This window comes from Hippocampus zosterae, chromosome 1, assembly GCF_025434085.1.
Source record: "Hippocampus zosterae strain Florida chromosome 1, ASM2543408v3, whole genome shotgun sequence".
Lineage (NCBI taxonomy): Eukaryota > Metazoa > Chordata > Actinopteri > Syngnathiformes > Syngnathidae > Hippocampus > Hippocampus zosterae.
The window spans coordinates 31,469,163-31,483,871 of NC_067451.1; the positions used below are offsets into that span (position 1 = coordinate 31,469,163).

At 41.6% G+C, this 14,709-nt stretch overlaps 1 protein-coding gene across 1 annotated transcript; it reads left to right on the forward strand.

Annotated features, from left to right (window-relative positions):
- Positions 1–1,639: 1,639 nt before the first annotated feature.
- Positions 1,640–14,589, forward strand: LOC127596675 (long-chain-fatty-acid--CoA ligase 1-like). Its single transcript, XM_052059462.1, has 21 exons — positions 1,640–1,785; positions 4,754–5,111; positions 5,413–5,527; positions 6,495–6,559; positions 6,723–6,824; positions 6,925–7,024; positions 7,149–7,324; positions 7,574–7,606; positions 7,681–7,732; positions 7,822–7,895; positions 10,374–10,451; positions 10,684–10,818; positions 10,902–11,036; positions 11,293–11,388; positions 11,573–11,645; positions 11,726–11,814; positions 11,882–11,998; positions 12,072–12,215; positions 12,357–12,461; positions 12,869–12,940; positions 13,555–14,589. Exons 2-21 carry the CDS (start codon positions 4,899–4,901, stop codon positions 13,693–13,695), a joined length of 2,115 nt encoding a protein of 704 aa, XP_051915422.1. The 5' UTR covers positions 1,640–1,785; positions 4,754–4,898; the 3' UTR covers positions 13,696–14,589.
- Positions 14,590–14,709: the final 120 nt, after the last annotated feature.

Below are 14,709 nucleotides of genomic sequence, written 5' to 3' on the forward strand. Positions count from 1 at the left end.
GGTGCAAACTGGAGAGAATATAAAACCTTTTATCAGCATTCTCAAAATGACTCAAGGCTGTATTAGCTGTCAAATTAAGCAACACAAATGTCAAGCGCCAAACATTGCGGTCTGACTTATGTCCCAGTTTTAAATTTCAGGAACCTGGAACTGACTGAGTCAAACGTGTCTAATTGAACAGTGATACATTTAAAACAAGGCATAGACTAGACTAAATTGGCCAGAGTTATGGTTTTGTGTGAATGGTTGGTTTGGATTACCGACCACTTGAGGGTGTTACACTCTTCTCACTCAAAGTCAGTTGGGACAGGCATTCAGTTTACCGGTGATCTTCATGAGGAGACGAAAGAGAATGGATGGAAGAATTCAGATCGAAAGAGCAAACAAACGCTGACCTCCATCAAGGGAGAAAGCGTGTCCTCTGTTCGGTGGTACTTTCTTCTTCGATCCCCCATACTGCATAAATGCAAATTTCCCCAGTGTGGGACAAAGAAAGGTTATCTTATCTTACTCCTGGGCAAGCTGGCTGCGGCCAACGAGGTTCTTTATTTGGCCCACGAGCATTCATGTATATTATCAAGAGACTTGTAATATTCATTCATTCATTCATCTTCCGAGCCGCTTGATCCTCACTAGGGTCGCGGGGGGTGCTGGAGCCTATCCCAGCTGTCTTCGGGCAGTAGGCGGGGGACACCCTGAATCGGTTGCCAGCCAATCGCAGGGCACACAGAAACGAACAACCATTCGCACACACACTCACACCTAGGGACAATTTAGAGTGTTCAATCAGCCTGCCACGCATGTTTTTGGAATGTGGGAGGAAACCGGAGCACCCGGAGAAAACCCACGCAGGCCCGGGGAGAACATGCAAACTCCACACAGGGAGGCCGGAGCTGGAATCGAACCCGGTACCTCTGCACTGTGAAGCCGACGTGCTAATCACTGGACTACCGGGCCGCCCTACTTGTAATATTAATTCTCATTATTATTTTTTATTCATTGATCTCATTTGATAATGTAATTCATTTTGACCAATTCACATATATTACTAACATGTTTTTGTTAAATTAAATCTTAGGGATTCAAAATGTATTATATACTGTATCACTTATATTACTTATACATCCATTAATTATCTGTAATGCTTGCTTCTCTTCACGAGGGTTGCGGACATGGAGGAGTCTATCGCAGCTGTCTTCGGGCACCCTGAATTGTTCGACAGCCAATCGGAGGGCGCATACAGACGAACACCAACCAGTTGAACTCACAATCATATCGAGGTTTCAATATAGTGTCCAATTAACCTCCATGTATGTTTTTGGAATGTGGGCGGAAAACGGAGTACCCGGAGCAAAGCCACGCAGGGATGGGGACGGGGAGAGCATGCAAACTTCACACAGGAAGGCCAGAGCCCAGATGTGAACCACTGTGCACTGTGAGGTGGATGCGCTCACCGTTGGATCACTGTGCTGCTTATTTTAATTACAAATGACATAATTTAAAATGAGCAGAAATAAACATAAGTTATTCGTAGCATTACGTGAGCGTTTTGTGTCTTTGCTAAAGCTGCTTAATTGAAATTCAATCAGCAATTGCATTCATTTGCCCTTTTAAACTTATTTGTTTACTGTTACGCAATGCATTTGATAACATCCAGCCGGAAAATGCAGTTTACCGTTGAACATTTGACCGGAAGTTGTATTTTTTGTCACGCCCATCACTTTTAGAGTAAGCGTGGTCAGCGAGAAAAGAAGAAGAAGCCGGGCGGAGGACTGCTGCAAACAGGTGGGTAGTTCCGTTAAAGTTGTATTTTTTTAACCACCACCGAAACAAAAACAGTATGTTGTCAACTAGTCGCGATTGTACCTCATGTATTTTATTGTGAAACTACACTTTTAAAAAATTGTTTCACACTTTTTTGTCAAATACAAACCGATGGATCGCAACACACGTGTTGTAAGGGCAGGACATAGTTGCGATGCTACACACGCGCTGTCATTTTAACAGCCCTTTTGAGAATTTGTAAAATCAGAGACACTTTTTTCCTCGTGTACTCTATTTTTCTGCTGTTCACATGACTTTGTAACGCAGCGTTATAACTTGTTCCGGACCTTTTCATTACGTTTGAGCTGCTTAGTTTCTAGTTCTTGAGCGTTCCCTCACGGAAACGGTGCAGTCAGTGAAGCTTGCCTTACATTGGTGTGCCGTTTTAATTACAGGTGTAATTGAGTCGTCAAGAATAAACGCTTTGGTTTTCAGAGGTCTACAATGAGGTGCAATGTATTTGTTTAGCTTGTTAGTACAGTATATGGTATGCTACACGTTACAAGTACCGTGTCTAAAAAGATTTGTTTTTCCCACCAATGGTGCTGCCTTTGTCTGTTGGCAAACAATTAAATCACTACTAGGCTCTGCTAGTAGTCATATGTTAATCCTTAGTAGCCTCCTGGATTCTACTAGTATCACCAAAATCACCATTTGTAATTTTGCGGCACTAGTGTTATCTAATTGTGTTATGATGCCAACGTTCTCATACTAGTGATAAAAAGTGCACTAGTAAATGGACCTTACTTAGTCGGGATATCAATGATATCCAAGAAATGCTGAAACGGCATTCCATGATTTGATTGTGGATGTATTTTCTTCTTAGGTCTGTTTTTTTCTTTTTTGTTGTTGTAAAAATTGGTGCTCGAAGTGCTGCAAAAGTGGTCAAATATAGTGACAAAACTGCTAAGTTGTCAATACTGGTAACTCTTTGGTGTTTTCGTGCACTAAAGGGTAATACACAAGTGTGACTAATTTTGGTCAGGCTTAGGACACATGTTGACATTCCGGTCACGTTTTCCATAATACAAGGTGCTACATTATGTCTAGGAATGTGTGAATACTGATACCAGGTATCAGTAGCAATGAGATACTGCCCTTATTCAACGATACTCCTGAACGCTACTGATATAGGCATGATTTAAGGCAAAAGGAAAGAAAATCTGACATTAAGTAATTCCTTCTTGCCAGAAGTTGGTGCTACACTGTTGCAGTTTGAAATGTTGACAGATCATCGTGTGTGTCAGGATGAAAGAAATGCCTTTATTCATAAAGACGGATAATTATCCATCCATCCATTTTCTGATCCACTCATCAAACAAGGGTCTCGGGGCACGCAGCTGCAGCTGTCTTCTGGCAGTAGGCGGGGTAACCCCTGAACTGGTTGCCAGCCAATCGCAGACAGATAATTATGTTTCCATTTTCAAAAGTACCGGTACTAGTGGTGTCAGTACTTGGTATTGTATCAGTATCTGTAAAAAAAAATTGGTATTGAACATCCCTTATAAAGTCCAATATTTTTTCACATGTCATTGAATAACATTGTTGCAAAACTGAAACTCTACCATGATGACATTTTTAACATGTATTTACTAACATGCCTTTATTGAACTGTATCCTGTTGGGATGTAACTGATGTGTGTCAGTGTTGCCTGCCTTCTAAATTAGCCGCTCTGTCAACCCGGTTTGTTTTACAAATAATCAGTTCGTCACAAGAATACAGCGTTGTGTCTCTGCGCGCAGTGTGAAATGGTGTAATAATGTCACAGCATTCAGCCTGCATCAAGGATGCACTGATCTTTAAAATAATACACGTCTGTACAATCATGGCTGGAGAGAAAAAGCCGGGAAGTCCATAAATCATTATGCAGCGATTGTGAAACAGTACTTTGCAGAGTTGGACTTTGATTTTGAATACTTAAGTGTTGTGTGAGCAACCAATTTGCCTAAGTCAGCAATTAACATGGTTTCATGGACCTCACCTTGCATTTCTGTATAGCAGTAGGTAAGTCGGTATCGTATGACTTGGCAAAAATGAATACACACACACACAAACGCCTGCAGTAACTAACACATAGTTACTAGTTTTGATTGAAAAGCAGAATGCTTTTCACAAGAGTTTGGGTGGCGCTTTAATGCTGTTACATGTTCAATGAAATGGTCCTCAAAAAGGTCTGTACTGGGTTAGTTACGTCACTCAGGGTAATGCTTCACCTTAGCATCAGTGTTTACTTCATTCAGTTTAATCATCTCAGCTGACTACAGAGGTCAGAGGCCACTGGACTAAAGTTGAGTGGACAGAGCAACTTGTTTCAAGTTGTGCAAAGCACTTATCTTAGGAAGTTCTGCTTTTCTTATCTGAAAAAAACCCATTTGTAAAGTGACAACAAATGTGTAGGTCCACAATACAACACCTGTAGATTGAGAAATGCACTCGTGAAACTTTATAATTGCAGTGGTGTCCAATGATAATTTCATTACTTTTTTGTGTCACATGTGGGAGTCAATCAAATTAGATTTGTAATGTATCCTGTAGAATTAATGTTACAAATGGATCTACTGAAAATAAACTGCAGTGGCTGTCTTTGAATAATTCAAGACCAGTCATTTTTATTTTCATTGTTATTTTTTTCTTCTTTGAGACAATTTCCTGAGATTGTCACCAGTTTCCTGATTGATCGAAGCTATTTTGATTGTCCTTGTCCGTGGTTGTTCTGTTATTTCTGAATCTGGTTTCAAGGCATTTTTTTTCATTCTCAAGCTTTACATGAAGGCTTTACATTACTGTTTAAATGTATTTGTGCTATGATAAAAGATCATCAGGTGTGCCGCAAAAATTGATCACAAACTGGCATCGAAAGTAAACTCAGCAAGGACTTTATAATAGTATTATGCACAGGAACATTGACTAATTTCCTCCTCATTTCAGGTACATTCCTGGCCTAAAGCACTTCATACACTCCTCTACCTCAGGGTGTCCTAAGACCACTCCGGGCTTCAGAGTCCAAATTCCTCCTGCACTCGTCAACCACACCACCTCCACCAAGTGAAAACCCTAAACAGCACCATCTGATATGTCATTATCAGAAATCATGCCAAGCCAAGAGTTCTTGCAGAAGCTGAGATTGCCAGATCTGGATTCTGTCAGTCAGTACTTCAGAGGTCTGTCCACATCCACATTAATTAGCATGGGGGCAATCACAGCTGCAACAACCCTCTACATGGCAACGCGACCAAAGGCATTGCCACCCATCTGTGATCTCAAGATGCAGTCAATCGAAATTCCGGTGAGTTTGGGGTCACTCTGTATGGGTGCAAATAAACACTTGCATTTTTTAAAATTCTGTTTAAAGCCAAGGCTTGTTGCTGCATTTGAAAATGTTCTTGCCCTCTGACGTTTGTAAGCGGAACCTCTTCACTGTGGTCTCGTTTCATGTGGAATATTATTCCACCTGGTACAGGGATCAGCTCCAATACTATAACCCATAACTGTTGTTTGTTTATGAATGAAATGTTGAAGCGAATGCATAAACAGATCCAATTTGGGAATTACCGGATGATGAACTGTTGTTTGCTATTTTTGCACAGGGTGGAGAGTTTGTGCACCAATCAACTCTGCTAAAGGGTGACGATCTGTTGACACATTTTTATGATGATGCCAAAACAATGTATGAATTCTTCCTCAGGGGCGCTCAAGTATCCAGTAAGTGATGTGATGTATCCAACTGACACGACCACACATCACTCTTGCGATAAAGTAGCACATAACAAGTTGGACACGCGTTCTTATTGCTGTTACGCTGTGTAGTATACTGCATGTAAGATGACTATTACAATACCTCCACCAATAACCATGGGTCTCCTTTCTCAACCCATGTGTCCAGAATGTCGGAAAACACAAAGGAGAAAAAGTAGTTGTAGAAGGAGAAGAAGAGGAAGCAACGCTAACTGTTATCTATGGGAACTCTAGTGCGGTCACAAGCACTTCTTCTTGCACCCTTTTTTTTGTAGTGAATTACTCTGGAGAGATGTCATAAACTCAACAACCAAATTCTCCACCATTTCTGAAGTTTGACAACAGCGCAAATGTCAAATGTGGGCTTCCCCTTTTAAGCTACTGCCCTCATGACCCGACCCCTGGGAAGAGGAAGTTGGCTGACATAAAACAGCAGAGCACACACATGATTCAAAGCAGCTGCATTCAAAAATAAAATAGTTTGTTGAAATCATCGATGGTAACAATTGTGATGAGTTGACTCTTCCTCTCAAGTATTTTAGGCATGTACATGGTTTTCCCAAACTCGGTCGTATTAGGAGACTAGTTTAATAAAATGGAAATGTATGCATGTTGCCTTTCAAAATTTACTCAGGTTTTCACAATTGAGACATTGTGTCAACGCCATTTTATTTGGATGCCGTATTTGTTATGTGACCTGTTTACAATTTTGACACCAAATGAGGCTGTCTTTAGATAGTTTGTATGTAGCTATTGATATTATTCTCCTCCATTCTGAAGTTTTAGGAGATCTAGATCAGGTGCTTTGAAACTTGAGTCTTGAAACGGCAGAATAGAGAGAAATGACGGATGATTGGATTACGTTGTAAACTTCACTTTTCGGTTCAAAATTGCATCTCTTATTTTGTGGTCTCATCTTGTTTTTTTCCTTGAGATAATGGTCCTTTCCTGGGCTCCAGAAAACCCAAAGGTCCCTATGAATGGATGTCCTACCAAGAGGTAAGACATGCCTTGACAGCAGTAAAGCCGAAAGGCAGTGACAGTGACATCACTGTTGAGGCAGATGCTGTCACGTTCATGACTACTCAAAATGCACCGTACAATAGCACTGCACAATGGAGTCACTATGAGCAAAAAGAAACCCTTAATGTGCGTATTTTAGGTCATGGAGCGAGCGGGAAATCTTGGCTCCGCTTTTCTTCATAAAGGACACTCCAACACCACTGACCCCAACATTGGGATCTTCTCTCAAAACAGACCTGAGGTAAAAATGATTGCGCTTGGCGACAACTCAAATGTCACGCAAATTAAAAATTGTTAATCGTCATATTGCTGTCGCCCCCTTTTTTGTATGGGGAATTTAGTGGACTCTCACGGAGTTGGCATGCTACACCTATTCCCTGGTTTCTGTCCCGCTTTATGACACCCTTGGTGCGGAAGCCATCAACTACATTATAGACAAAGGTAATAGAAATTAATCAGAGAAACTACAGGAAGGTTTAAGAGTTTTTAAAAATGTTTTGGTATATGCGGTAGATTGTGCCTGTGATTTGATCGTGTTTGTTTTCCTTGTTGATGTTTCCTGTAGCCTCCATCTCAACCATAGCATGCGACGTGGCAGATAAAGTCAACCTGGTCCTAGACTGCGTCAAGGACAGGAAACACACTGTGAAAACCATTGTTGTCATGGAGACTCCCAGCGATGAGCTGGTGGACAGAGGCAAGCAAGCTGGAATCGACATCCTCAGCCTGCGCGAGATGGAGGTTAGCAAAGTGCTACTCTTCACTCTTAGCTTGCTTGGACCTTTCTCATGTTTAGTTTTTGGAAATGTCATACATGTGTTGCTGACATTTCTTTCCACTTGGCACTTAATGTTTTTAGTTTATGCTCATTTTCAACTCATTTTCCTTTTGCTGATGTTGTTTTTGTTGTCTTCATTTTTTATGAGTACTTACCTATTTCTGTTGGCTTGTATTTTGATTTGATTGATATATTTTTTTCTCGTTGGGCAGGCAATTGGAAAGGCTAACTATCACCAACCTGTGGTAAGCGGCTATTAGCAATCATAAGGATATATGACTGTGGATTTTTTTTCAACTAACTAATCCAATGTCTTCAGCCTCCCAGACCTGAAGATTTGGGCGTCATCTGTTTTACGAGTGGAACAACAGGTGATGCTCATACTCCACACACACACAAACAGACACACACACACATCCGTATTCAATAGATATGCTATTATATGCATGTGCGCTTTCAGGAAACCCAAAGGGAGCGATGTTGTCACATCGGAATATTGTGTCCAACTGCTCAGCGTTCCTTAAAATAACACAGGTGAGGCACCAACGTCACATTTGACATGAATGACTAGCAGCCACTTATTCATCAATCTCATTGCATGAAAGATAGGGATGCAGTAATATATGGCTTTCTGTAGCATTTTCACCCAATTTAGCGCACATCAAAAAGTAATAGAGGGAGTTGGGGAAGAGTAGAAATTGATATCAGTTGGTGTTGAGAATAATTCCTGACAAATGACTATAATGGGACATATAGCATTATTAATGAGCAACAAGTTCCTGGCATGTGCCTGAGTTAGAGAATATTTCACTTACCGGTACTTGGCGTGGTGTGTTATCTTTGAAGTAGCCAGTACACAGTTACCGTACTTGTGACTCAGGAAATGAACACTTGTTATCATTTTTTGGTCTGTAGCAGATCCCAAACTGCCCGCATTCCTATTGCCAAACCGATTTAGCTACCGTTTATCAGATTTTCATTTTTGCTTTTGGTCCTCAAGTTGAAGAGGGTTAACTGCTTTGGAGGTTCAACACTGCTTTGAATTGATCAAATTGCTTGTGCGTGTGTGTCTGTGTCATTGGGAATGCCTGTGTATGCCCCTTTTACGCGCACTATTTAAAACGATAGATTCTGTACTCAAACCCCCTCTGCCTACTTGCTCGGATTCTTCACCCGAGATGTGCAACAGATTCCTTCAGTTTTTCATTGATAAGGTCTCTACAGCTAGAACTCCGGTCTCAAATACCGCATCTGACCCCTCTGTCCATGTTCCATGTTCAGCTGTACTAAATTATTTTGATACTGTGTCCTTGGCGCTTTTGGAGGATGTAGTTCGCCAGACGAAGCCATCTGGCTCCCCTTGCGACTCTCTTCCCCCACGCTTCTTTCAGGAGGTTCTCCCGAGTGTTGGTGCATCGGTCTTGGATATCATCAACAGCAGACTTTCTTCTGGTGTAGTTCCCCAACAGTTTAAACATGCTGTGGTCCAACCCTTGATCAAGAAACCTGGTCTTGATCCAGATGTGCTGTCAAGTTACAGGCCCATTTCCAAACTGCCGTTCATTTCCAAAATTCTGGAAAAAGTGGTGCACATGCAGTTGAAACTTTTCTTGGATGAACATAACATCTTGGAGGTCTACCAGTCAGGTTTCAAGACGATGCATAGCACGAAGTCAGCCCTGTTACGCGTTTCTAATGACATCCTCCTGGCAAATGACTCTGGAGACCATGTGTGTCTAGTTTTATTGGACTTAACTGCAGCATTTGATACAGTGGATCACAGTATTCTTCTGATTCGTTTGCAGCACTTGGTGGGCATTGGCGGCAGTGCTCTTGAGTGGTTTACGTCCTATCTAGCTGACAGGACCTTTTGTGTCAGCCTTGGCTGCTCTGAGTCCCGCACTGCTCCCCTGTCATGTGGTGTTCCACAGGGCTCAATTCTGGGGCCTCTGCTGTTCTCGCTGTATCTGCTCCCATTGGGTTCCATCTTAAGGAAACATGGTATTCCCTTCCACTGCTATGCAGATGACTGCCAGATCTATGTCCCACTGAGCAAGAAAGACGCCTTCTCATTAAAGCCACTCCTATCCTGTCTGGAAGAAATCAAAACCTGGATGGCACAAAATTTCTTGAAATTCAACGAAAAGAAGACAGAGGTGTTATTGTTTGGTCCCAGTGGCCCTTGTACATTCCGTCCTGTAGACTTGGGCCCCCTGTCTCCTTATCTGAAATCAGCGGTCTCAAGCTTGGGCCTTAAACTGGACAGTGATTTCAAACTCGATCGACAAATTGGTGCCGTTGTTAAATCAAGCTTCTTTCACCTGAGACAGCTGGCCAAAATAAAACCTTTCCTCTCACATGAACACTTTGAGACAGTAATTCATGCCTTTGTCACATCCCGGCTGGATTACTGCAATGCCCTGTACTTTGGAGTCAGCCAGTCCTCCATTAAGCGCCTTCAGCTGGTCCAGAATGCCGCTGCTCGCCTCTTGACTGGTACTCGTAAGAGGGATCATATAACTCCTACTCTGGCAGAGTTATTTTCAAGATCCTCCTCTTTGTTTTCAAATCTCTGAATAATCTCGCGCCACCTTACCTCTCCGAGCTCATCCGCCCCCACACACCTGCCCGGCGCCTCAGGTCTGTGGACCAGTCTTTGTTAGAAGTACCAAGAACTAAACTGAGGCTCAGAGGGGATCGAGCCTTTTCTGTTGCTGGTCCCTGTCTCTGGAATGACCTCCCACTGAACATTCGGCAAGCCTCCTCGCTGCCCATCTTTAAAGCCCTCCTCAAAACTCACTTGTATTCTTTGGCGTTCGACTCAGCATGACTTAGATTTGTTCTTGATTTTACTGCTTGGTGCTTTCTACCGCCTTTATTACCGATTCGTCTTACTGTTTATTGTTTATGTTAAATCGCTCCATGTACAGCACTTTATATGCAGCGATGGCTGTTTGAAAGTGCTCTATAAATACTGTTGACTTGACTTGACTTGACTTTTGTTCGTATTAGGCCACCTCTCCATTGGGTCCCAGGGATGTCCATATTTCATTCCTTCCCTTAGCTCACATGTTTGAGAGAGTTGTACAGGTATGTTTTGTAATTTTCTATTACACACAACTAGAACAGACGACTGTATTGACCTCTGATTTTTATTCAAATAGTGAAAGATCGCAAACGTACCCAATTCAAGAGTCTGCATGAAAGCCCAAATTGTTTATCATTTATAATGACAGATGTAATTATTGTGTTTAAGCACTGTATCTTTCCATTTTATTTTTCATCCACATTGTTCTTCTGCATCCTTAATTTGGATGTCTAGGGAGTGATGATGGTTCAGGGAGCCAGGATAGGATATTTCCAGGGAGATATTCGTCTTCTGATGGATGATCTCTGTACCCTTAAACCTACTGTGTTTCCTGCAGTACCTCGACTTCTAAACCGAATGTATGATAAGGTGAGTGAACTTATTCATAAGTTTTATTTATTAATAAACTTTTGTTTATTTAATATAACCTCAAATGAAATGGACGTTTTCAGATCTTTGGGCAGGCCAATACTTCTGTAAAACGGTGGCTGCTGAATTTTGCATATAGTCAGAAGGAGGCAGAGATGATGAAGGGCATTGTGAGGAGAGACAGCATCTGGGACACATTGATCTTCAGAAAGGTTCAGGTGAGTTGAGCTTCTTTTGTTTTACGCTTTAATCCCAGCTGACAGCAGAGGGCAGTGTGATGGTCAAAATGGCTACGCCTTGAGATAGCTGTAATCAAACACACTTATCTTCTTGAGTCTTCATATTGATCAGAATACCGTTAAGACTAGTGGGGGCACATAGAACATATTATTGCAAATATATATATATTTTTACTTGACTTCCACTTATTGGGATATTGATTATTAATAGCATAGTGCCTTGTGCTTTATCCAGGCTAGCCTTGGGGGTCGCGTACGTCTGATGATAACAGGGGCTGCTCCCATCTCGCCGACTGTCCTCACTTTTCTCCGAGCTGCGTTAGGATGTCAGGTGACAACTCCGTCTCCCATAAAATTCTCTCGCGTGGACCAAGTGCAACAAGTTCTGGCATCTAGTCTGTTCCAACCACAATGACAATCCCTGTTTAACATGATCTTCTATTATTACAGTATTAAGAGCAATACAAAATTACTCTTACGGCGGTAGCAATAATCACACTTTTGTTCAATCTCAGTTCTACGAAGGTTATGGACAGACAGAGTGTACCGCTGGTTGCACCATGACCATGCCTGGTGACTGGACTGGAGGTGTAACACTCTTTCATAGTTCACAATAAACTATGGCTGTACATCAGCAGAAAAGTGAGAATTGTTTTTGCATTTTCTAGGTCACGTTGGTGCACCTCTGCCTTGTAACTCCATCAAGCTGGTGGATGTGGCAGAGATGAACTACCTGGCTGTAAACGGCGAAGGAGAGGTGAGAGACTCGTCAAATCTTACCAAACCTGCATTCCCAATTCTAACTTAGTTTGTGTGTGTTTTAGGTGTGCGTGAAAGGTCCCAACGTGTTCCAGGGTTACCTTAAGGATCCGGAGAAGACTGCGGAGGCTATCGATGCTGATGGATGGGTTCACACTGGCGACATTGGGAAATGGCTTCCTGTAGGAATTGGAATCTACTCTCCTTTCAGTACTTCTGATGGTCTGGACCAGTAATGGAAATATTTGTTTGCAGAACGGCACACTGAAGATTGTGGATAGGAAGAAGCACATCTTCAAACTGGCTCAGGGGGAATATATAGCTCCTGAGAGGATAGAGAATGTCTATGTGAGAAGTGACTCAGTGGCACAGGTTTTTGTGCATGGGGACAGTCTACAAGTAAGTGAAGTTTGGTCAAATGATCACTACACAATATAATAATTCACGTGCCAATGTTCCACCAATTCTGTTTCATGTAGTCATTCCAAAACCTTTGCATCATCTCATCTTGCAAAAGTGTATTCTTGTTGTACTCCATAGGCTTTTCTAGTAGCAGTGGTGGTTCCAGACCATGACTTTCTTTGTGACTGGACCAAGAGGACCATGGGAGTGGAGGGCAGCTATGATGCACTTTGCAGTAGAGCGGTAATTTTGTTTATAGTATCAGTGGCAGTTGGAGTATCCTCTCATGAGGAGTGAGTGATCTCTCTCTCTCTCTCTCTCTCTCTCTCTCTCTCTCTCTCTCTCTCTCTCTCTCTCTCTCTCTCTCTCTCTCTCTCTCTCCAAAAGTAATATGGTGACGACCATGTGCCCTCCATTTACCAACCGCTACAGTAGGGGTGGTCAATTCCGCTCCTCGAAGCGGAATTCGTGAATCTTTTAAATGTCTCCCTCCTCCAACATACCTAATTCACAAATGATCGACCTCGAGGACTGGATTTGCCCACCCCTTCGCTACAGCGTATTACTATTCAGTCAAAAAATGTTTCTTACCACAGTAGCAGCTTGATTGTACTACTGTATTGATTGAGACTTCTTTTCTGTCTATGCAGGATGTCAAGGCAGCCATCTTGGAGGACATGGTGCGACTTGGCAAGGAAGCAGGCCTCAAGTCATTTGAGCAGGTATAAAACTAATCAATTCATGATTGTAATGATCCGGAATTAGCCAAATAGGGGTCAATACCACATGCATAGATAAGGACAAGATTATGGTCCAATCAAGGTTTATTAACCAATGCAAGACTAACAATGTACAAATAATGACGCTGGTCAACACACCGGGACAAAACGAGATAAACAAAAAGCATTTGCAAAAGGCAAGGAAAATGCAAATTGAAATTGCTCAAAAGGACAAGAGAATCAAATCACAACAAATACCCACCGAAAACAACATACCAAACTAAATGACTACTGACGAGAAAATTGAGAGCAATAAACCAGGAACGAGAAAAACGGAGCAAAACTGCACATGAACAATGTCTTAAGCAAGGCGAATTTTCCGAGAGTCAGTTATCAGCTTGAAAGTCCTTAATTAATCTGTTCATCATGATGGGTACCGGTCTGCAGCTGGACAGACCAGAACACCTCTACCACCTGTTGGAGACTAACAGAAACTGAATCATGACAATTATGGACCCTCATGACAGTTGATGTTTGCATTTAACCGGTATGCCTTGTCGTTGTTTTGTTGACGTGATTGAGTTTCGCAACCACATTTTTATGTTTGTGTTTTTCAGGTGAAGGCCATATATCCCCATACTGAGCTGTTCTCTGTCAACAATGGTCTGCTCACGCCAACATTGAAAGCCAAGAGGAACGAATTGAGACAATACTTCAGATCGCAGATCGATGAGCTATATGCTGGCATCAAGATGTAGAAGATCAGGAAGAAGTATGACTGGAAAGATGGCCGAGAACAAAGCAGGAACAGGAACACGCACACCAAATATTGGAATATGCCATTTCACTCCAAATTCTTACTTTTTTTTTTTTTTTAACTTCAGACCTCATGGGCTTTGATGTAGCTTTTAACGAAAGACATTAATTATTCCCACAATTACCTTTGCCCCGATGTCTTAAATGTATGTCTGTGATATGATTTTGTCAAAACACTCAAGAATCAAGAATTATACTGTAAAACACTACAAATCGATTTTTAGCATTCGGCGAAGAAGTCTTCTGTTTGAGTTACTCTGAGAGCAATCCCTTACAGCTTTTGTTACCTTGGCTATTAGGAACAGAGCTTCTTGACCTCAGGTCTAAAAGTGCATGCAAGACGCCAGCAAACTACTGTAGAGGCGGGGGGGGGGGGGGGGGGGGGGTTAGTGTAGTTGAGGGATGTGCATATGTGGACATGCTGCCAAACTGTAATATCTCCCTTCAGTTTAACCAAACAGTTGAGTACTGATAAGTGCCACTTATCAGAAGCTAGTGTGAATCTGTGCAGCCAACAAGACAGTGTTATTCTTCTTACCTTTTGCCTTTGACATTGAGTTTTACTCAGTGTAGTCCATCTGTTGCTTGTAAAAAATGAGAAACACGGAATGGGCTGTGCTCTGGAAATTCGCCACTGTTGCATATTTTTGAACAATTATTCACTTGCACTACTAAAATTCCATTTGTAGTAAATTATTGTTTTGTTTTTTTGTTAGGATATATTATGACTAAGCTTGATTTACGAAACAACTAACAGAAAAAACCCAAAAAAAATTTTACCTCGTGAACCTCGGGAAGGGAACAATTACAGGACAAAGGGAAAATATATATATTTTTCAACAAATTGTAACTAATGTGATATAAATGTGTCAAGATTTCTTTGTAATTGAATTATATAATTATTAAATTTATTTGTAATCGAAATGAGTCATGCTTGATATAATTATTTTTACTAT

Coding starts and splice junctions, on each gene's coding strand:
- LOC127596675 (XM_052059462.1), top strand. CDS start 4,899: ATGTCATTATCAGAAATCATGCCAAGCCAAGAGTTCTTGCAGAAGCTG. Junction 7,025..7,148: donor CAACTACATTATAGACAAAG/GTAATAGAAATT, acceptor TGTTTCCTGTAG/CCTCCATCTCAACCATAGCA. Junction 10,452..10,683: donor TGTTTGAGAGAGTTGTACAG/GTATGTTTTGTA, acceptor TTGGATGTCTAG/GGAGTGATGATGGTTCAGGG.